At 50.2% G+C, this 22352-nt stretch overlaps 1 protein-coding gene across 1 annotated transcript in view; it reads right to left on the bottom strand.

The window, feature by feature from the left end:
• Positions 1-22352, bottom strand: part of Plcg2 (phospholipase C, gamma 2) — a 136868-nt gene that overhangs the window by 20436 nt on the left and 94080 nt on the right. Inside the window, exons 19-29 of the mRNA NM_172285.2 lie at positions 21962-22081; positions 18265-18445; positions 16214-16285; positions 13470-13579; positions 10789-10885; positions 9450-9516; positions 7479-7636; positions 5467-5569; positions 3765-3974; positions 1658-1803; positions 425-539 (exon numbers count right to left, since the gene is read on the bottom strand). Coding sequence (NP_758489.1) covers positions 425-539; positions 1658-1803; positions 3765-3974; positions 5467-5569; positions 7479-7636; positions 9450-9516; positions 10789-10885; positions 13470-13579; positions 16214-16285; positions 18265-18445; positions 21962-22081 — 1379 coding nt within the window. The remainder of the gene's footprint in view (positions 1-424; positions 540-1657; positions 1804-3764; positions 3975-5466; positions 5570-7478; positions 7637-9449; positions 9517-10788; positions 10886-13469; positions 13580-16213; positions 16286-18264; positions 18446-21961; positions 22082-22352) is intronic.

The raw sequence follows: 22352 nt of genomic DNA, 5'->3' as shown, positions 1-22352 counted from the left end.
GCTCTGTTTCCCCAACCACAGGCTGGAGCTCGGAAAGGAAAACACACCACAGCAAAAGTACATTATAAAAATCACCAAGGAGCCATAACCCACGTATCGGTCTGCTCCCTTCACCTTTAAAAAAAGAAAGACTAACAGGGCTGCAGAGGTGCTTAAGTCAAGTGCCCGCTGTAGGAAACAGGACAACCCAAGGGTAGACCCCAGCATCCATGTAAAACCAAGCACATATATGTAAGGCAGTGGGAAACACTGGCAGATCACTGCAGCCCCCCTGGCCAGCCCGAGTACCTGAACGGAGAAGGTTCAGGTTCACAGAGAGAAGACACTAGTCTCAAAACCTAAAGTGGGAACGACTGAGGAAGACACCTCCAGCCTCTGCACTGCCTGGACACACCCACACAAACAGGGATCACCCGCTACTTACTCACAACCGTCGTCTTGAATTTGTTGCTGTCATACTCAGCCCCGCAGATTTCCACCTCCACAAAAGGACAGGCAATACTCCGCCCTAGTTTAGGGAGGTGGCGTGCACCAAGAACCTGGGACACAGAAGGCAAGGGTTGGAAGTCTCCCGGGTCTGCGCTGGGAGGGTGGAATTTGGACCACAGAGTAGTGCTTTGTGGATTTTTTTCGGGACCCTAAAGTCTGACTGTACAAGTTCAAAGCTACCCTTATTCAGTGGAGAAGTCACCACTGCTCTCAGAGGCATGGATGCTGACCCAGCCCACCATCACTCTTTGATGATAAAAAGACATAGTGGGTTCCCGGGCCATGTGACTCACCAGTAGAGTCTCACCTGAGTACAGGTTCATGGGACCTTCATACTGGATTTCCCAGACAGAAGACGGTAGGGTGGTCTGTTTATAACTGACCCTTATTTACTAAACACCTTCAAATACTTTGTCTTACTTTTCTAAAATGAGGTCTCATTTATCCTAAGCTGACTTCAAACTTGCTATGTAAACAAAGCTGGCCTTACCCTGATGACAATCCTCCTGCCTCTTGTCTCCATGGTGCTCCCGGTGGCTTCATGCACACTGGATAAACACTCCAAAAGCTAAGCTACCTCCCAGCTCATTTCATTTTAACTTCCTGGATCTTAGGAACACTTTCTCTCATATCTGCCTAAAATGCCAAGGACGGGATGAATTTAAGAAAACTCATGCTAGACAGTAGTGGCGCACACCCTTAGTCCCAGCACTCAGGAGGCAGAGGTAGGCAGATCTCTGAGTTTGAGGCCAGCCTCATCTACATAGCAAGTTCCACAATGGCCAGGGCTATACAGAGAAACCCTGTCTCAAAAAAAAAAAAAAAAAAAAACAAGAAGGAAAAAAGGAAGGAAGGGAGAGAGAGAGAGAGAGAGAGAGAGAGAGAGAGAGAGAGAGAGAAACAAGAGACAGAGAGGGAGAAACAAAGGGAGAGACAGACAGAGAGAAAGAGTAAGCTGTGACCTCTCTAAGACAAAGGAGAAATGAACTCTCCTCTCGGCTAGAGGTTGACCTCACATGAACCCCAAGAGCATACGTCACACCCAGACTAGGGCAAGTGACAGGAAGGGTTTTCAGCCCAGAATGACCCCAGGTGAACCACATGAGGTTGCAGTTGAGATGGTGCTGGATTAACAGGACAAGAGCGCCCCCCAGGGAGCCCCCTCTACCTTGACAGTGAGTGTCATCAGGATCTTCCTCTGGGACTCCAGGGGCATCGGATCATACTTCTCAGAGCGCATGCTCTCAGGCTGCAGGACGTAGCCTGTTCGCCCATTGAGCGAAAACAGCGCGTGGTTCATCTGCATGTATTTGTCTGAAAAGAGAGCCGAAGGGCGCTGTGGGGGCAGCCAGGGAACACCAGCTCCGGGCGCACATGGGCACAGGCCACGTGACCTTCCTGCACTGACTGGGGGGGGGGGGGGGAAGCGGTTCAGAAAAGACATCTGACTCCAGGGAAACATGGGGAGCGTTAGGAAAGAATCCCGCACCAGGAAACCATCTTACAGGGAGTCTGGAGAGGTGTAAGCCTTAAGGAATTAGAATCTACTGAAACTGGGTGCAGGCCAGGGGTAGAACGCTTGCTTACACCACAGGGTAAATCACAGGGTTCAAGGGACAGGTGACTCGGCAAGTAGATAAAGCCACCGACCTGAGTGTGGCCTCCAGAATCACATAAAGATAGAAGGAAAGACTCTACCAGCTGTCCTCAGACCTCCACGTGTGTTCCATGACATAGACACCCTGTTCCTCTGGCCTTCAAGTGTGGACCATGGCATAAGCACCCTGTCCTCCAACCTCCACACACGTGTGCAATCTATGTATGCCCTATTCCTCTGACCTCCACGCATGTTTCATGGCACGCATGCCCTGTCCTCTGACCATCACGTGTGGACCATGGCAAGCACACCCACACATAATCTCAGTTCACACAACAGGTAGATAGTTAGCACTATCAATAAAAAGCCAGCTTGGTGGGATACCAAGAGGACCCACCGCTTTGCAGGGAAACAAATGGCAAACATCCCTTGACTTGGTGAGAGGGGAAAGAGTTAATGTTACTCAAAGAGCAGAGCCTTGAGCAGAAATTGTAAGGACAAGTCAGTTTTCTCCCTGAGGAGCCAAGAGCAGGTGAGCTTCGTGAAACTACAGTAGTGACCTATGCTGAAGGAGTGTGCCCATGCTCTAGAGGAGGAACTGGGCAAGTGCCTCAGGACACAGGTGCCCAGTGGTCCGGGGGTTGGCTAGGGGGAGGATTCCTCAGCAGTAAGAAATGTCTGCCCCACACTGTGCACCCACTCTTGGGAACAAGAGCCACGGGTCCAGGAGGCAGTGGCATCTGCGGTAGACAGGGATGGGACCTGACCTACAGATTCCTAGAGCTGAGGTGGGTGTAGTTGTTAAATAAATAAGAGAAACGAACAAACGAATTCACAGGATGCAACGTCTAAAATTTGTGTGCGTGGGTTTTCCCAACTATATAAGAGTCTAGAGAGGGTAGGCATGAAGCCCTTGGAGAGAAAGCGCACAAAGAGGTAAGGCAGCCACTGAGAGCTTGGATCCAGTCACACCTGGATCCATCAGTCCCTCTGAGACTTACCTACCTGTTGCAGGATATTTGATCACACTGTAAGCCCCGAGATTGTCAACTGGAAAAACCTTTTCTTGTTGTGGTGTGGCTCAGCCCTAGCGCACACCTTTGACCCAAGAGCTTTGTGTAAAGAGGATTAAATTAAATCAACCATAGGTCAAGAGGCAAAGCAAGCAACCAGTTGACAGGGAGTGAACATAAGAGAAGCCAGGAGAAGGAGAAGAGGGTCTGTGAGTTGAAGGGTGTTTAAGACAACATGGAGAAGGAGCCTTTTCCTTCTGGGGCATCAGTCAGCTGGGTGCTCTCTCTGCCTCTCTGAGCTAGCAAGATGCTTTCACCCCAGCATCTTGCTCCTGAGTCTTCATTTGGTAAATCAGATGTTTGGGATGTTGTTTTAAAAACAACACTTACTAGTTCAATAAGTTATTACATTCCCTTCCTAAACCAGAATGGTCATAATACCTCTCTGTCACTCGTGGTCACCGAGCCTGCTTCAGCCATATGTCCACTGTCCCCTTTGTCAGTCCCTAGGGCCTTGTACTAACCAGCATCCAAGTTCAACCTTGACGGGCCAGCCCAGTCACTTGTTCAGAAACAATCACATCCCACTAGCTGCCCAAGTGACATTGCTGGCCATGACAGGGCCACCACCTAGCCTGGACAGACTGGCTGCCTTCATCCCTTACCTGGAGTCTGGAAATTGAGTGCCACCATCTGGGAGCCGCACAGCCACAGACGGAAGGGGTCATAGTTCGAAGAGTCAACTCTCTGTCCCTTGGGGTAGACTCGGGTCAGGCCCTTCTGATTGTATCGCAATAGATCGACAGGTTTTTGCCTGACAATGCTGTCTGCCTTCGTCTCCACAAAAGAGCGGATTTCTCGGAAGTCGGGATTTTCTGCAGAGAGGATATGATCCTTTGAATAAGAACAGCTCCTATAGGCTCAAAGATTTAAATACTTGGTCACCAGGGAGGGGCACTATTCAGAGATGTGGCCTCATTGGAGTAGGTGTGACCTTGTTGGAGGAAGTATGTCACAGGGATGAGCTTTGAGGTTTCAAGGGCCCAAGCGTGACCCCATAGCTCTCTCTGTCCTCCTGCTACCTGAGGATGCAGATGTAGACCTCTCAGGCACCTCTTTAACACCAAGTCTGCCTGCATGCTTCCCACCCTGATTACAATGGACTAAACCGCTGAACCTGTAAGCAAGTCTCCAATTAGATGTTTTACTCTGTAAGAGTTGCATGGTTATGTCTCTTCAAAGCAATAGAGCACTGACTAAGACAGAGGAGACAGTCAACCATACTTCTGGATGTGATGGCAGAAGGCCCAGGTGACAAAAAGAGACCAGAACTCTCTTGAAAAGGCCATGAGGGTTGGCAAGATGGCTCAGCAGGTAAGAACACTGACTGCTCTTCCAAAGGTCCTGAGTTCAAATCCCAGCAACCACATGGTGGCTCATAACCATCTGTAATGAGATCTGATGCCCTCTTCTGGTGTGTCAGAAGTCAGCTACAATGTACTTATGTATAATAATGAATAAATCTTTAAAAAGAAAAGACACTGAAGGGATAGGGTGGTGGCCAACTCTGTAAAGTGCCAACTATGTAAACCTGAGTTCGAGTCCACAAGTTATAAAAAAGAAAGAAAGAAAGAAAGAAAGACGAAAGAAAGAAAAAAAGAAAAGAAAGGATAGGAAAGGAGAAGAGAAGAGAAGAGAAGAGAAGAGAAGAGAAGAGAAGAGAAGAGAAGAGAAGAGAAGAGAAGAGAGCCAGGTATGGTACTGTGTAATCTCAGTATGCAGGCTTGCAGGAGGATCCCCAGAGCTCGCTGGTCAGCCAGCCTAGCCTGCTTGCTGAATCCAAGCCCAGTGACAGAGCCTCTCTCAAACACGATGGACAGCTGAGGAACCACAGCCAAGATGCACCAACACTCACCATGATGGGTGTTTCTCGCCAACTTGACATGACCTAAAGTCACGCAGCCAGAGAGTCTCAGTGAGGAACTGTCTGGATCAGGTTGGCCTATTGGCCTGACTGTGCGGGGAGTAACTACCACACACATACACAAAGATACCTAAGGGGCATGACAGTCACACCTTACACACCTTAATTGGTACCTCTTGCCCTTGGCAGTGTCCAGCATTACAAAGAGGGTCTTGTGCAGTCCAAAGGGACCCGATTCTCCCCACAGCCTTTCTTTCTAGGCATAACAGAATTTCACGTCTTATTTAGAACCACCAACACATCTTGGCTATGGGAACATGGACAGGGCTGCTGCCTGGATCCGTTAGGAAGCAAAGTGCATGTTCTATGTAGTATCCTGAGAGTACCCGCCTCACCGGCAAACAGCAGAGTTCGCTGGGAAGGGTCTTCCCCAGGAGACTCACCCAAATGGTCCTTGGTTTTGCTAGTTGGCTTGCAGTATACAACCAAGTCCGAGAGCTCAATGGCGATGGACTGGTTCCTCTCCCAGTACTTCATGTTGTTCTCCTGTAGAGATGAACCCGATACAGCACTGAGCCAGCGTCTGCACCTTGGCACACTCTGGCTCACCTGGCCAGCTCTCCCTGAACACACTACAGTACCGAGCCAGCATCTACACCATGGCACACTCCACTCACCTGGCCAGCTTTCCACCCAGATCCCCCAGCACCCAGGGTTGGGTGTTTTTCTGTCCTGAAGACAATCTCCCCTCTCTTCTACCCTCTTTAGATTCTCCACCATGCTGTTCCCACCCGGGGCTCGGAGTCTAGGATGGCTCTGCCGCTGCTGCTCTCTAAAGTCACACGGGCGTGAACTGGGGGGACGTCCCAGTGGTTAGCACGGCTCACCAAGAGAACCTGAGTTCAGCTCCCAGCACCCACATGATAAAGCCAGGTGTGGTCTTTCATACCTGCCACTCCAACACAGCAGTGGGGAAGAGGCAGGGGGGTGGCTGCGGCTTTCTGTTGCCAGCGTGACCCCACAAACTAAGGTCTAGGTTGAGGGAGACACCCTGCCTCAAAGGAATAAGGGGAAGAGAGATAAAAGATGGTATCTAACACCCTCCTCTGGCCTCCATGCATGCACACACGCATGTGCACACACACACACACACACACACACACACACACACAGAGATAATAAATGGTAAATGGAGAGCCACAAGCAGAAGAACATGACTTTAATCCCAGTGCTTGGCTGGCTGAGGCAGGAGAATTTGAAGGTTCAAGGTCAATCTGAAGTAGGTGGAGACCCTGATAGCAGAAGAGGGAGCTTCTGTCATCCCATTATGCCCCTGCCTCCTGTCTGACCCCCTCCCTAAAGCCACACTGGTTGGGGTGGTCCACAGGACTCAGTACTCTAAACCTCTGTGGACCCCAAGAAACATCATCTCTTTTCTCTCTACCTTTGAAACCTATGCAGCCTCCCCCTTCTCCTAGCTCCCCCAGCACAGCCCAGTACAGACAGCTGTCTCCTTAGCATGGCTCAGGCCACACACATGGACCTGGGGAGGGAGGACTCCGCTCCACACACGCACTGTACAGTGCTATCGGGTAAGGGTTAACTTCTCATTCTCGCACACAGAGCTACCCTCTCGCACTGCTCCAGACTCTTCAGCCTTTCGTTGGCCGGGGCAATGGCTGACAGAATGCTTTTACAAGAGCGTCAGCATCTAGGAGCTCACTGGCTTCCAGCATCCTACGCTGAGCTCTTTAGAGATGTTGTCTAGATTGGTCCATACATCCCAAGAGACAGAATTGCCTCCAGCTCTGAGCCATGTAGCCAGACAATGTCAAGACCAGATTTGTTAGCTGGTGGCCTGGCCTGAAGTGTTGCGCGCGCTCAACTGGCCAGGAAGAACGACGCTGCTACAGGATCCTTCTGCACACCTTTATTCAGTCCTGTTTCTTTTTTTCTCTATATCTCCCTTGTTTATATCTCCCTCGAACCCTGGGCCTCTCACTCTTTTATACTCTCAGTTCCCATCCACGCACAGCAGGCCACGCCACCTCACCAGGCATGCAGCTTCAGCTAATCAGGGCAGCAGGGGCAAATCTCCACCAAATTGGATTCACCTGTATCCTGGTACACCTGCGCAGCACTCAAGATGTTTGTGGTTTATATGAGGAAGTCAGGTGCAAGTCATATGACTTAGCTGCAGTCCCTGGCGCCTTTGGGACTGCCGCCACACCCGCTCCCCACACTGAAGTCCCCTCTCTTACCCTTCCTGCCCCACGTTAGAACTCTGGCACCACTGGCCACCAGATTACAGCTGATGCCTGTACCCAGCCCCGGAGTTTAGAATTCAGGGTCCCTTTGAAACACAGCAATGGCCTCTGAACCCATCCCTGGCCTCACCAGGGCAGAATGGGCTGGGATGGGTAGGTACCTCGCTCCCCAGTGTGCTTAGACCCACCTTGGTGTCCATCTTCCAAGTGATCTCCCGTATGCTCTGAAACCACTCAAACAGCTCCTCCACACGGTCGGTCGCGAACTCCACGGGAGGATCTCCCTGTTTCTTAGGCTCCAGGATAAAGACGAAGGCTTTCTGGTTTTTCCCCTGGGGGGCCTTCACTGTAGACAGAGGGTAAGGAAAGTCCTGATGGGCCCAGGAGGTGACCACCAAGACCGCACCTCATACTAGTGCCCCCACCTCAACTGCCACAGCTATAGTCACATGCTGATGGGGACTCCCACCTTCTTGCAGGCAGTGTCTTGAACCTTTTGTACAAGTTACTGGTAAAGGTGTGTACCGGGCTGAGTATTATCCTCCAAAAAGAATTATCAAGCTCCTGTCCCTGCGAGTGTAACATTATTTAGAAATGGAATTTTTGTAGATGTACCAACTATCTCAAGTTGTGCCAGACCTGGGCTGGAGAGATGGCTCAGTGGTTAAGAGCACTGACTGCTCTTCTAAAGGTCCTGAGTTCAAATCCCAGCAACCACATGGTGGCTCACAACCACCTGTAATGGGATTCGATGACCTCTTCTGGTGTGTCTGAAGACAGCTACAGTGTACATATAATAAATAAATAAATCTTAAAAAAAAAAAAAAAAAAGATGTGCCAGACATAAGATCAACCTTAAATCCAAGGAACAACATCCCTAGAAGAGAAAGACAATGGGGTGTGGGAACCCAGACCCAGAAAGCAACCCTATGAGGATGAAGGAAAGTCAGGAACGCTGTGGCACACTAAGGCTGACTGACAGATGACAAGGAAAAAAGATAACTATAGATAGGAACATGAAGGTTACCCTGATCTGCCCCGTACTGGTGTCTGCACTTTCTGAGCTCTGAGGTGACGTCCCCAGCAGACGACTACACGTGTGGTTTTAGCTTTTAGCAAACCTCACGGGGACACTGTGACACTCATCCTATAGGAGACAAGACCGAGAGGCTCAAGGTGACAGCAACATGTGCGAAGTCACACGGGCAGAGCTGAAGGACAGCTCCACCCTGATGACAAGTCCCTACTGCTGAGTGAGCGACATCCCCATGTCCTCTAACAGGACAATACAGGGAGGGGGCAAGCCAGGGCATCAGCTACAAAGGTGAGAATTGAGTCTGACAGTCCTGGCACATCGGGGAGTTGCCAGAGACTTACCCATTTTCTCATCTGGAGCAAAACCCCTCCACCTTCCCTACCAGAGTCACAGGAAGGGAAAAGGGAGAAGAGAATAAGGATGGAAAGAAAGTAATGGTTGTATAAAAGGGCAGGAGTATCGGTCCTGGGATTGTTGTCATAGGAACCCAAGGGGACCATGCTCGGACCTCCCCGGGAAAGAGGGGACTCAGCTCAAGAATCAGTGGGCCACCGTGGAGGGAGCTTGGGCTCTGTGCTTGGACCTGCAGCTACAAATAGGAAGCTACATCCCTGGAAGCTACCGTGCACCCACATCAGTGTGGGCAGGCCCTGAACACAGAGCTGCGTGCAAATCACGGCTCATCTATACACAGAATGCCCCGCCACGTCCCTGTTACCACACATGCTAACCAGGGCAGGACAGGTTTCTTGCGGGAGCTAAGATCTAGTGAGAAGAGCCAGGCAAGAGCCTCGGGAGCTTTAGCGGCTGACGTACCCAACCCTGACCAATCAGCAGCTCAGCTCTCTGTAAAGCAGACACATGGGCAGATGTTGACACCATGACAACAGCCAAGTCACCAGTACTTCTTAGAGGGCAGTCCTGTGTTAGCAGATGGTGGCAGCAGGCCCCACCATCAGGGACCTATCAGTCCCCATGCATGCTTCAGCCCCACCTCATCCAGGTCTGGTAGGCACAAGACATGCGCCAGCCCGCCTCCCTGCTGAGGCTAGTCCTTAAGCCAGCCTTGGTAGGGCGGGGTGGATCTGGCCTGGAATCAAGCTAAGAAAACAAGTGCACATACCAACGTTGTAGGTATTAAGATCCAATATGCCTTTGCAGAGAGACCCGAGGGGATTGTCTTCAATAATCTGTGAAGAAATGAGACCCGATTCTCAGTAGTCATAAGCAAAATAATAAAACGACAACCAGTTTCTAGACATGCCGTTTAGCGCCACGCCGCCACTACCTGTGGCGTGGCTTAAAATGCGTTTTCATTACAGAGTCCATGGGGAGGGCGATGACGGAGACCCAGCAGTGCACAGATACCTACAGTATCTGTGTTGCGTTTTTCCAGTCCACAGAGACACACCTTGTGAGTCCTAAAACCAATCTCAAGCCCCATCTGCTGTGCATATGAAACGAGGCCACTTGGCCTTCGACTCCTGCAGCTCAGGAGAACTTCTGCGGCTCCCCCCACGTCCCACGGAAAGCTACAGCTGGGATCTGCCATCTGGCTTCTGTGGCTTTCCAAGCCCTGGCCAACCTCGCCGGCCTTTATCCCCTCTGTGCTGCACACTCGAACCGTCCGTCCTGAGAACCAACTGAGAAGGCAAAGCTGATATTATTGCTATACTGCCCCAGCCTTCTCTGCCAGGCTTCCGGTGACACACAGATGCAGTGAGGAGTCCTGTCCCTGTCCCAGCCACCTGGGGACAACTGTCTTCCACTCACCGCACCCTGACTTAGGCTGTGCCTTCCTGTGCCCATCTCTTGGTAATTAACCCAGCTTCACTTTTAAGACTCAAACACTGCTTCCTCCAGAAAGCCCTTCCCCAATTGTGTTGCCACCCTTAGGGAATAAACGCTGCGGACCCTAAAGGGATGCGCGCCCACACTACAGATTCTTCCCTGGGGCAAGCTGATGAGCCCAAGTGGCCCCTTTCTTCCACCAAGAGCACTCTAATACAAGGTGGCTGGGGACCAAAGCCTGGCTCACAGGCAAAGTCACCAGAAGGCCCTGTCTCACCTTCCAGCAAAGCACTGCCCCTTCCTCATGCTAAGCACGTTCTGCATGTCTGCCTCTCTAAACCGAATGTGTTTCATTTGCACATTGCTTTGAGCAGAGGACAAATTCCCCGTCTGGCCACTCTCACTCCAGTGGGAATTCTCCTGAGCTTTCAAAATCTTAGCCCCGCGCTGCCTGATTAAAACACAACCGGCTCGTCACGGAGGCTTTTACCCGCAGCAGCTCAGGGCTGGTCCCAATTTCTGCATCACCCTGCCCGCTCCACTGCCCAGCTCTGCAGAGACCTTCCCCCCCCCACCAAGTATATGTTAAAGTCATCCCCCACCCCCACCCCCACCCCAAGATAGCTCAAGGGACTCCCCCAAAGCCTTCACCACAGACTACGGAGACCCACCTGCTTTTCCATCTCCTCAGCATCGCCTGCCGAGATATCCTCGACATAGTTGGACGGGAAGTACTGCTGGATCCGGGTCCCGTAGTCCCCTTTCCACCTGTGGAGAACCACAGCCATGGAGGGCTTAGCCTGCTCAGCTCTGAGTGCTCAGGTGACCCGAGGGGCTGTCATGATCTATGATGACAGCATTTCAAGGGGAGCATACGCCTTTTAAAAATACTTATTGTCAGATGACTAAGAACTCGTTCCTCATGACTAAATTCTGGTGTTGGCAACACTAAGAGATGTCAAAGCTTCCAGGGCTTTAAGAGGGACCAACGGCCTCTCAGAGAGCGCCCACGCCATTTGTGGGAAGGCTGTGAATCCAGACACAAGAGTGTGTGGGGCCAAATGGCCTGCAGTGAAATCTTAGCTCCTTAGAGCTGAAGAGATGGTTCAGCATCCATACCAAGTAGCTCTAACTCCAGCTCCAGGGGATCTTCTGCCCTCTTCTGGCCTCTGTGGGCACTACACTCTAAGGCAGGCACACACACACACACACACACACACACACACACAGGCCTATGTTGACTCGTAATTTTAAAGTAATAAAACCAAATACTTTTCTAAAAGAAATTCCATCTCCTTCAGTGACTACACTGGTGCTCTGTACCATAGGCTCCCCATCTGTAAATTGGGGCAATGCTGGAGCTGCCTTGGGTTTTATTAGAACAGTCTGGGTTTACCAAGTGCTTCAAGTGGCATCCGGCATCCATCCCAGGTATGACAATGTCCATCCTTGGCTCAGTATGCAGCTCAGTGTAGGCACTTGCCCAGACTCTGCCAATGAGAGGCTGAGTGGGGGTGAGGGAATGCTCAGCCATAGAGCACTGGCCTAGCCCCTCATTACAGCACCAGCCACATTCGACATAACCCATTGTGGATGTGCTGTGGCCACGCTGGACACTTACACACCTCCAGTCTATTCCTGATTGCAGGGTCTCATACTTTCAAGGCCACTCACTGGTCCACTTTCTGTGACCAGAAGGCTTATTTCAAAAGTACCTCCAGCCACACCATGTCGCAGCATTCCAGATCCCACAAGATCCAGCCTCAGGAGCCTGTCATAGCCCAACTGGGTCTCAGCCCAGGGAAGCTCCACGACCCAGAACTGCCCCTGCTGCACTGCCTAGCTGCTGGGCCCGACAAGCAGGCTACTAACCTGCTAACTAAGCCTCCTAACTACCTAAGACCTGACTCGGTACCTTCTCCTCCAGAGAGCCCTGGCAGCTGCTCCTCTGTGCCTCTCTGGCCCCTGTGCCCACCACTGTTTAAACAGACACCTTACCCCTAACTTAGAACCACACGCCTGCCTTCCACACGGCCTGAGATCTTTCTCAACATAACCAAATCCGTACCCGGCAGTAGCAGGAAGCACCTAATTTGCTTCTTTGGCCTGAACAAGCAGAGTAAGGATATGTGATACTGTGCACATAGCGGCTGCCAAGTGCCAGCCCTTTCTGCACCCTCCTCACCACCTTCCTTTCTATGAATCATCATAAGCATGGGCGCCACCTGTATTTCAGGACCAAGAACTTGATAATTGTTACTGACATGTAATCACTAATGTCCACCTTGCTTTCACTCTCAAAAGTGTTTCTACCGGGACAAAAACCATTGGTTGTCCCTGAGTAGTTTGGGAGCAGGATCTGATACAAGCAGGTGACTGACGGGCTTGCCATCAGAGAGAGAGAGAGATGGGTGGCAGCTGCCGTTTACCCACAGCCCCTTGCCAGATGACTGTACCCTTGTCTCTCAGTTCATCTCAAACAAGAGTTAGAATTTTAGGAAAGTTCACATTAGAACCACGGGGAGGCATGAGACATGTCAGAGTCTTCCCCGGGCAAAAAACAAACAAACAAACAGTGTGACTTGGGAGTTCTCACGGGGGTTTCTACACATACTCTCTTCCCCTGGGCACCAACTGTGCCTGGGAATTCCCTAGATCAAGGGGCAAAATGACAGTGAGGGAGCGCCTGCAGCTGAGACGCCCAGAGTGGGAGAGGCCTCGGTAATGTCAAGCGCCTGCCCTGGGAGAGAAGGTCAAAGGGCACCAATCAGTGAGGGCAGGCGGCCTCTGTGAGGACAGAGGCGTCGTCAGAAAGACTGAGGGGGGCCGTTCCTCACCTGCTGTCGTATGGCTTTGATGCCGAGGGGTTAGGTGAAAACCAGTTTGGAATCAAGGGGGTCTCCTGATTTTTTTAAATGAACTTGAGAGGCTGGAGAGACGGCTCAGTGGTTTAAAGCTCTTTGCTTCTGTTTCAGAGGACCCAGGTTCAGTTCCCAGCATCCACATGGTGGCTCACAACCATCTGTAACTGCGTTCCCAGGGTTCTGATGCCCTTGTCGGGACTCTTTAGGTACCTGCATATATGTGTGTGCATATTCAGACAAATAGGCACACGTGTATATTTTTTTTTAGTTTGTTTGTTTTTAATTTTTAACCACAAACAAGCTTGTGTCATTGCTAGAGCCCGCACAGTAACGATGCAACCTTGGGAAGACCTCCGTGGTGAATCAGCACCCATCCAGTCTGGAATGTGAGACAAGAGGGCTCAGAGCGCCACCCAGCCCCTTAGAGTCACCACAATAGGAGACCAGTCAAGTTCACCCCCAAGAGGCCCATCCCCGGTCAGGCTTACCATCCCCCGGGCTCCTTGGAGACATTGTGGATGAGGGCACCGCGGCAGAAGGTCAGCTCGTCGCTGCGCTTGGCTTTGTAGTCATAGAGCGCTTTCACGGTCCTCTGAGGCTTGGGGGGGGGGAACAGGAAGAAAAGAGGGGCAGTTGGATGACAGAGGCAGCAGAGGGAAGCAGGACCCTTTAGGAAGCCAGAGACGGCAGAGGCCGGAGTTACTACGCCATCTGCTGGTGAGAGTTGGTATTGCATGGGAACCAAACACATGCAGTCCACCAGGAAGTGGGTTAAAGACTAGCTCAACCAGGAGAAAGACTAAACTCTCGACACAATCTCTTAGATTAATCCATACTCGCCACCTCAGAGCTGCAGTTCTTAATGGTTCTCCCAGAAGTTCAGACACTATCGTCTAGTCATGCTAGGGACCTGGATGTAGTGGTGCCTACCCATAACTCCAGAGCTTGGTTGGGGTGCTGCTAAGGCCGGAGGAACAAAAGTTCAAAGCCTGCCTGAGCTACACAGTGAGACTGTCTCAATGTCTCACACCCCTCCCTAAATCAAACAACAATAACAACAAAAGCTGGGCTCTGTATGAGCAAGAAAAGATGGAATTTATGGAGGCGAAATTTTCAAAGAATTTTCTTGAAGCCTGCTACTCAATAATAGTAAACACACAAAGAAAGAAAAAAATAAACCCACACACAGCAAAGAAATACTAATAGAGAAATCTCTAAAATGATCAAGCCTGCTTAGGTCTTTGGCTTTCCTCTCTTCCCTGACAAAGGAGAAAGGACTCGGGAAAGATCACTTCTGGGAGACTAGATACTAAGTCCGTCCCAGAAGTTGTAACCGCGGCTCTGCCCACTCCTATCTGTGTAAGCAGGAGCCCGCTAAGCCTCCATTTCCCCAGCTGAAATGGTAATTAAAGTTTTATGCATCTCCTGAGAAAAATCAGTGAAATAATTCGTGTGACAGTAAAAAATGCCTGTGCCCTGCATTTCTTAGACATCTGCCAACATGGAGAGCTGCCCTGAACTTACTGTTCTAACCTACAGTGACTCCCTTAACTGTCACAACCACTCTAACGGGGAGGTGGTGCCATCATGCCCATTTTACAGATGGGAAAGCTGAGCACAGAGACATGAAGAACCTGGTCCAGAGCCAACCACATGAGAAGTAGCTGAGCCCAGAACTGGGTCAGTGACTGCGAGATACTGCCATCCTCCACCAGAATCTATAAAGACTAATGCAGCTTCTAGAAGCTTCTGCCATGTAGAACCCCAACCAGAGACTGGCAGGATTATTCCCCGGCATTCTAAATGTGAGAGCCAGAGCCGGGCTCGTGGTGAGAGAGAGGCACAGGCATGGCATAAAGAGGTTCTACTGAATAGTATTTGGAAGAGACTGCTTTTCTGGGACAGCAAAAAAGGCCCAAGGGGACTAGTGAGAAACGAGCCAATCTCTGTGTGGCCTTGTAGGAACTGGGCGTATCCACACGGCCAAGAGGACAGGCTTCCAACCCAGCTGCTTGGAGTCACCTGAATAACCTCAGTTTCCTCACCAGTAAAATGGGTACCACACGATGGTACCTGCTTTGTGTAGCTGGCATGAGGAATTAGGATCTAACCAAGGCTAAGTGCTTAGAGTCATACTGGACTCTTGTCTTCAACACACTTGACATGTTACCCCAAATGCTATCCTTCCAGTCCTGTGAACTTACCTAGGTCACCCTGAAAAAGTCAAGATGGGGATTGGGGGGGGGCACTGGAAATGCACCTCAGCTATGCATACACCTCACCCTGGCATATGAGAGGTCCTGGGTTCCATCTCCGGTACTGGGAGGTGGGGCTGTGATGTCATACTTACAGCTCCACCCTCCCGTGTCATCTGCCTGACGCTCTTGTGAGCCAGTAGACCTAACTCATGGAACTGTGTTTAAAAGGAGAAGAGACGCAGGCCCTTCAGAGCAAACTGAGTCCGTAACTCTGGGAGGAGGATGGAGGTCAGCTCAATATTCTTCCGGGGGCTGCTGGGAAAATGTCCCAAACCTAACCATCCGGGCTGGGCCTCGTCACAGCACAGCCTTCCCTCTGAAACGCTGCCCATACAAGTTAGCCACTCTCTCCTCACCTCCTCACTCTGAAGCCTTCATGGCCTGCTTTGAAGTTGCATCCACCAAAGATTGGAAATGTGTTTTTAAAAAAAAAAAAAAAGGAAAGGAATTGAGGCCGGGATCTCAGCAGAGCCCACCAGAGAGTGGCCGCACCCTAGTCACGTGTACCAGGCAGAAAATCCGCTGTAGCTCTTCCCCCACTAAGTCTGAGATGGAGATGGAGCAGCTGGAGGCAAAAAGCAAAATCCACCTTTTCCTACACAAAGTTACGAGGCAGCGGCAGGGTGGGAATCCGAGATAGCGCTGGCCTCGCGAGGAGGGCATCGAACCAGACATAATTCATAAACGCCTCGGGCTCCGTCGGCAAGCAGGAAAGGAGTTTTTGGAAGATTTTTTTAATTAGAATCTGTGTGGCCCAAAGGTGGTTCACCGAAACTCGGGACTCTAGCGAGACTCAGTTCCATCTGGATGGAATTCGATTAACCTCCGTGAAACCACATGGTATGTCCTACCCTTCACCATGAAATGTTAGCTGTGGTCAGGTGTCCCAGAATACTCCCCACTATAACTGTGGTGGAGACCAGTGGCGGGGCAGGGTCTCCCTCTCACTCTACTGGGTAGGACTGGTGCCGTACCATGGAAGGGTTGATCTCACTTGGGTCCACATACATCCTGCTGACGTCATAAAGAGAGTTGATGTCTCTTTCCTGAAAAAAGAGGAAGGACAAAGAGTAAACGGAAAGGGCTTGAGGAGTGTGGCTCAGGGAAAGAAGTGTTTGCCTGCCATGGGCAAGGCCCCCGGTTCGATTCCCAGCACCAACCAAACAGGAAGTAAGTACGGCACCCCAGGCTCCTAGAATGGCCTGTGGCAACAGCCAGGCTGCAGGCTTTCTCGGGGTATCTTGTTCTTTGGAAAGAAGAGTTGGAGGCGGCTGGAGAGATGGCTTAGTGGTTAAGAGCGCTGACTGCTCTACCAGAGGTCCTGAGTTCAATTCCCAGCAACCATATGGTAGCTCACAACCATCTGGAATGGGATCCGATGCCCTCTTCTGGTTTGTCTGAAGACAGCTACAGGGTACTCACATACATATAATAACAAATAATAAATAAATAAATAAATAAATAAATAAATCTTTAAAAAAAAAAAAAGAAGAGTTGGAACCTCACGGGATTCTTGTGTGGCTCGGAGGGAGAGCTAGCAAGAAGATTCAAAAAGTTCCCCCAAATTTGGAAGCAACCTGGAAATCATAGATACCCTATCCCTACCCAGAGGATGCCAGGATCTCTTCTTGATACCCTGTTCAAAGATAGCATATCTGCAGCTCAAGAGAATCATACCAGGGAAACTGGCAGGCATATGCAGCAACTGCCAAGGCCCCTGGCCTACCCTGACCCTCCCCAGCCTTCCTGTCCCTCTACCCCGAGTCACTGCTGTCAGTCTTTCCTCATCTCCTCAGACATTATTCGTTCACTTCTGTCTCCTAGGTTTTGGCTCACACTTTTGTCCTGTTAAAGCGCCTCTCTTGGCCACTCCCCTGTCCACTGTAGTGTCTTCTCCTCTTGCTATGAAGGTCAGTGTGCTCCAAAGGAGCCAGTGCTGACCCAAACACCTCACTCTGGCACACTGTGCTTTCTCCTCTAGGACCCAAATTTTCTCAAGGAAGAATTTAGACACACTCCCTGGCACATGGTTGGAATATTGGGTCCTGGGTCCTAGGTCCTAGTCTCATTTCTGTGGCTGTGATAAAATATCCTGACCAAAGACAACTTAAGAGAAAAAAGGATGGTAGTCCATCGTCATGAGGAAGTCAAGGCAGGGACAGTCAAGAGCACAGAGAAAATAAACACCTGTAGCCTCACTGACTTGATCTCAGCCAGCTTTCTCCTTTCTGATACTGTTCTGGGCTCACTGCTTAGGGAATGGAGCTGCCCACGGTGGGCTGGGCCTTCCTACATCAATGAACAATCCAGAGAGCTTCCCATAGACATGCCCATGGGCCAACCTGAGCTAGGAAGTTTCTCGCTAAGACTTCTTCCTGCTGATTCTAGGCTGTGTCAAGTTGACAAGCAACACTAACCAGCCCTCAGAATCTGTCTCCTCTCAGGAAATCAAGGATCCTTCTGACAGGAAGTGAGATATCATGACCATATCCGGCCTTCTGTGCACTCAGGACCCTGCAGTGTACGAGATAAAGAGCCAGTGCCTTCCCATGGCCCACCAGGCCCTACATGAACCTTCTGGAATCTCAGCCCCAGCCTCATTCATCATTCAGCGTTGCTCTCGCTGGGCTCATTTCATGCCTGTTGACCACCCCAAGGCTTTTGCTTCTGCTGTTCTTTCTCCTCCAGATATCTGCATGGCTCACTCCTCAGGAAGATCGCCCCAGAACCTTTGAAAACTGCAAGCCACTGCCCCATCTCTTCATACCCTGCTACGCCGTCCCAGCCCTCTCTCTTTACATATATTACCATCTGACTCTGTCTGTGTTTATTTCTAATGCATCGCCTGCCTCTCCCAACCTCCACTATCAGTCGCATGGGGACAGAGTCTTTGTAAACGGTGGCCAAGTCTGCATCCTCAGGACCTCCTATCGCAGACATACAGTAATATATGTAAATGTATGCACATTGTATCTCTAAAATGTAGACCGTGATATGACTAACAAGCCCAAGGGCGTCAACCTACCATATTATATCGCTCCAGGAGCTCCGGGGTCACGGGGTATCGAAGCCTCATCTTGCGATAGAGCGCGTGCTTCTCGTAGTAGCTGACAAGCTCCACCAGGCTCTCAAAGTAGGCAGAGGTGCCCAGCACGAAGTGGCGTCCGTCCCGGTTGATGCGACAATGTTTCACCTTGCCCCTGGCCCTTAAGGGAGAGGACCACAGGGGATTAACAAACCAAGGATGCTAGCAGCTACAGCAATCAGCCACAGCCTTGTTACCCGTCCTTAGGGGACCGAAATGAAGAGAATTCAGTCCTCCTATGGAACACGAGACACTGGGGTCTTTTCAGTTCAGATCTGAAAGAACCCATATGTGATGCTCAACACCCAGCTCTTCTTTCAACCTGACTGAGGTGCCATACTATGTATGACCCACAAGCTAAACCTGCTCCCTGGTTTGTTTGTTTGGTTTTTTTAAATAAAGTTTTATTGAAATATGACCACTGTTCATTTGTGTCTATGCTGTGGTCATTTTCTCTCATGGATGGTGGGGTTACATAGCTGCAACAGGGACTATTCAGCCTGTGAAGCCGAAAGTGTTTGCTCCGTGGGCCCTTCCACAAAGGGCTTTCCAGTCCTTGCATAAAACTCCAATCAGTCCTCAGGTTCTTGAATCTTGCCTCCAGTGGCCCAGAGTTACAATGGTTGGTGTTTGTTTTGTTTTGTTTTGTTTTGTTTCAAAAAGGATGATAAGTTGTTTTGGTCTTTTTTCCTTTTTCATCTGTTTGAAACAAGAGGCAGAAAAGATTCCAAACAGAACAGACAACTGATCCTTCAGCCTTATTGATTTAGAAAAATAAGAAAAATCGGGTCTGATCCTAACTTTAGAGACAAGAGTATCTGGGCTGGGGAGGTGACTCTGTTGTTAAGAGCACTTTCTGCTCTTACAGAGGACCTGGGTTCAATTCCAGCACCTACATGGCAGCTCATAACTGTCTGTAACTCCCGTTCCAGGGGCTCTGACGCCCTCCTCTGGCCTTTACAGGCACCAGGCACTCGTGATATACAGACATACATGCAAGCAAAATACACAAATTAATTAATTAACTAAGTAATTAATTTAGAAAGCAAGTGTCTTCCCTGTGTATTCACCAGAAAGAAATGACAAAAGTCTGTAGTCACTACCTATGCATACATACATGAGCCAAAACCTCACACTACAAATTTGGACAAATATCATGTGCTGATTGATTTTATTTCTGTGACGTTAGCCCTGAACAGCCAAAGCAAATTTAAGCAAAAAAAAAAAAAAAAAAAAAGCAAAGTCAAACACGTGGCACTCCCCAACTTGGAATTATTGTGCAATAGCTAATAGCTGAGTTTTTGGGGTGCAAACCTTTAAAAGCAGCCAGAGAGCCCCATGAGTGCAAAAGTAAACATAGACAAGTATGATTACATTAAACCAAAGAGCTTCTATATAGCCAAAGATGTCACGGACTTCAAGAAGAGAACAGAACTGAAGGGAACATTTGCAAACGGATCATCTGATCACGATCTGTTCAGGTTCAAAGATTTATGGAACGCAAGTGACGGAATAGTGACAGCAACAACAAAAATCTGACAGAAAATGGGCAACGTCTCTAAATAGACATCAATGGCCAACCAGCGAGTGGAAACTGTTAAACCTCACTAAAAATGAAAACCAAAGCCACCACAAGCCAGCCCTCTCATAGGTCAGAAGAGCTGGTATCAAAAAGGTGTGGGGGCGCAGGCCTTTGACCCCCACATCCGGAGGCAGACAGAGCAGGCAGATCTCTGTGAGTTCCAGGCCAGCCAGGGATACATAAGGAGAGACTATCTCAAAAAATAATGGATGGATGGATGGATAAATGGATACATAGATAGATAGATGATGGATAAATAGATTATAGGCAAATACATGATTGATAGATGATAGATAGATAGATAGATAGATAGATAGATAGATAGATAGATACACAGATGATAGGCAGATAGATGATAGATAGATATAGATAGTAGATAAACAGACAGACAGACAGATAGATGTGAGATAAAAGCCCCTGTCCTGGGAGCCCAGGGCGAGGCTAGCTGAGAGGGCTGAGCGTGCCTCTGGCATCCCTTGGGTAGATGGCTGAATAGATAACACAGAGCCAGACTCGGTCCTGAACTCCTCATCTTGTGGCCACACCTTCAACCCTCAGTGCTTCAGCCAGATGCAACCAGTCACTGACAGACAAAAGCATCCTGACTGACAGGACTACAACAGTGAGATCCCTGCCCCTGCGCAGGGCCTGGCGTCCACAGCACGCCCATGAATAAACATACCAACTTCCTTCAAGGCTAAGCGGGCACCACCACTTAGAGTGTTCTAAAGAAGAGAGAATAAACAACACAGGTGCCAAAGAGGCCCAGGGCCTGCCAGCTGTTCCCCTGTTCCCAGTGGTGCCACATGGACACAGGACTCTCTGACTGGAGCTGGCACAGTAGCTGGTAGGTCTTCAGCAAGCCAATAACAATGACCTCCAGGAGGTATCTGAGTAGAAGCCTCAGTGCAGGTAGGAAGGGAAGAAAAGGCCCGATGACAGGGGCGCAGGGTGACAAGGTAACCAATTGCAAAACAAAGGGGCAGCAGCAGCACACTAGATACCCCACGGCAGCTGCGCACATCTGGAAGCTACAGAAACATGGACCCAGAACTGTGACGGCCCCTCTGCCAAATATGAACTTCAGAGTGAAGTGACTCGGTCTTTCGAATCAGGCAGGCTGAGGCAAGGGCCACCACAGGTCTCAACTGGGCCCCAGCCTCTTCTTGGAGCAGATCCAGGAAAGACTGGCACAGGCTGCGTACGTGTCCTGGATATCCAGCTCAGCCAACTCCAAGGCTGTGTGGTACTTGACCCATCACTTAATCGCTCCGAACTACTATCTCCTCACTTCGAATAACTGGGTCAGCCCACCACAGACAAGCCAGTGTGGGAGACAGTAATACAGGCTACTGCCATCGGCACAACACCTGACGTGAGGCTGGGGAAATACTTGTGGGAGAGGAAGGAGTGTGGTGCTGGGGTTGAAATCTGGCACACCTAAGAGACAGCAAAGGGAGTGGGGGCCAGGGGAGCAAGCCCAGACCTGGGTTCTATGCCCAGCCCCCACCCCCACATGCTATAAGAAGCCACTGAGCCTCACTGTGCCTCATTTCATGCCTTAGAAAAGAAAGATGGTAGGCTTATCAGTGAGATGGCTGAGCAGGCAAAGCAACTGGCGTGCAAGCCCAACGGGCCACGAGTTCAATGCCTGGAACACGTGGGAAGTGGGATTGAGAACCAACTCCACAAAACTGTCCTCTGACCCTCAAGTGACCCTATAGAACGTGTATGCCCACATACAACAATAATACAATTTTTGTTTGAAAGAAAGAAAACAAAATGGTGGTCATAGCTCCTAAATCCTGGGGTTACTTGAAGTTAAAACAGAAGGACCATAGAGACTATTAGAGAGAGAGAGCACTTGCACCTATTACTGTGGACTCACACAGTTCTGTATATTGCTGTCCTTGCCATTGACAATGGGGTCAAGGTCGTGGAGAGGCATCTCTGCTTCCACCAGAGTTCCCCCTTCCTCAGGCTGCATTCGTGTCCTTTCTATGTCTCCTCTGGGGAGCACTCACCCTCAGGTACAAACAGTGCCCGCACGCCTACCTGAAGGTGATGGCGTAGGAGTTGGTCCCCTCCCTCTTCCGGATGAGGAAGGCTCCATCTCGGGGGATCCGCATCAGCATGTCCTCCGCTTCCCCCCTGCTCAGACTGTCATAGTACCACCTGCATCCAGAAGAGGAAAACAAGCTGGTGAGGGTCCTCCCAGATGGAGAGCCGGCAGGAGGCAATACCAACAGACAGGGACACCTGGGGCTGACGATGAAACTGCCACAGAAACCATGCTGTGACTTCCCTGACCTTGCACACCTCCAAAGACAGTGATTCCTATTGAACTTTTGCTTTATTTTACTGCAGCACTAAGGGTTAATCTAAGGTCACATGCACTCCAGGCACGTGCCCTCCCATATAGCCCTGGCTGGCCTTGAACTTCCGA

This window comes from Mus musculus, chromosome 8 (genome assembly GCF_000001635.26).
Source record: "Mus musculus strain C57BL/6J chromosome 8, GRCm38.p6 C57BL/6J".
Taxonomy (NCBI): Eukaryota; Metazoa; Chordata; class Mammalia; order Rodentia; family Muridae; genus Mus; species Mus musculus.
Note: the sequence above shows the minus strand (reverse complement) of the source record. Positions and strands in the feature narration are given on the sequence as shown.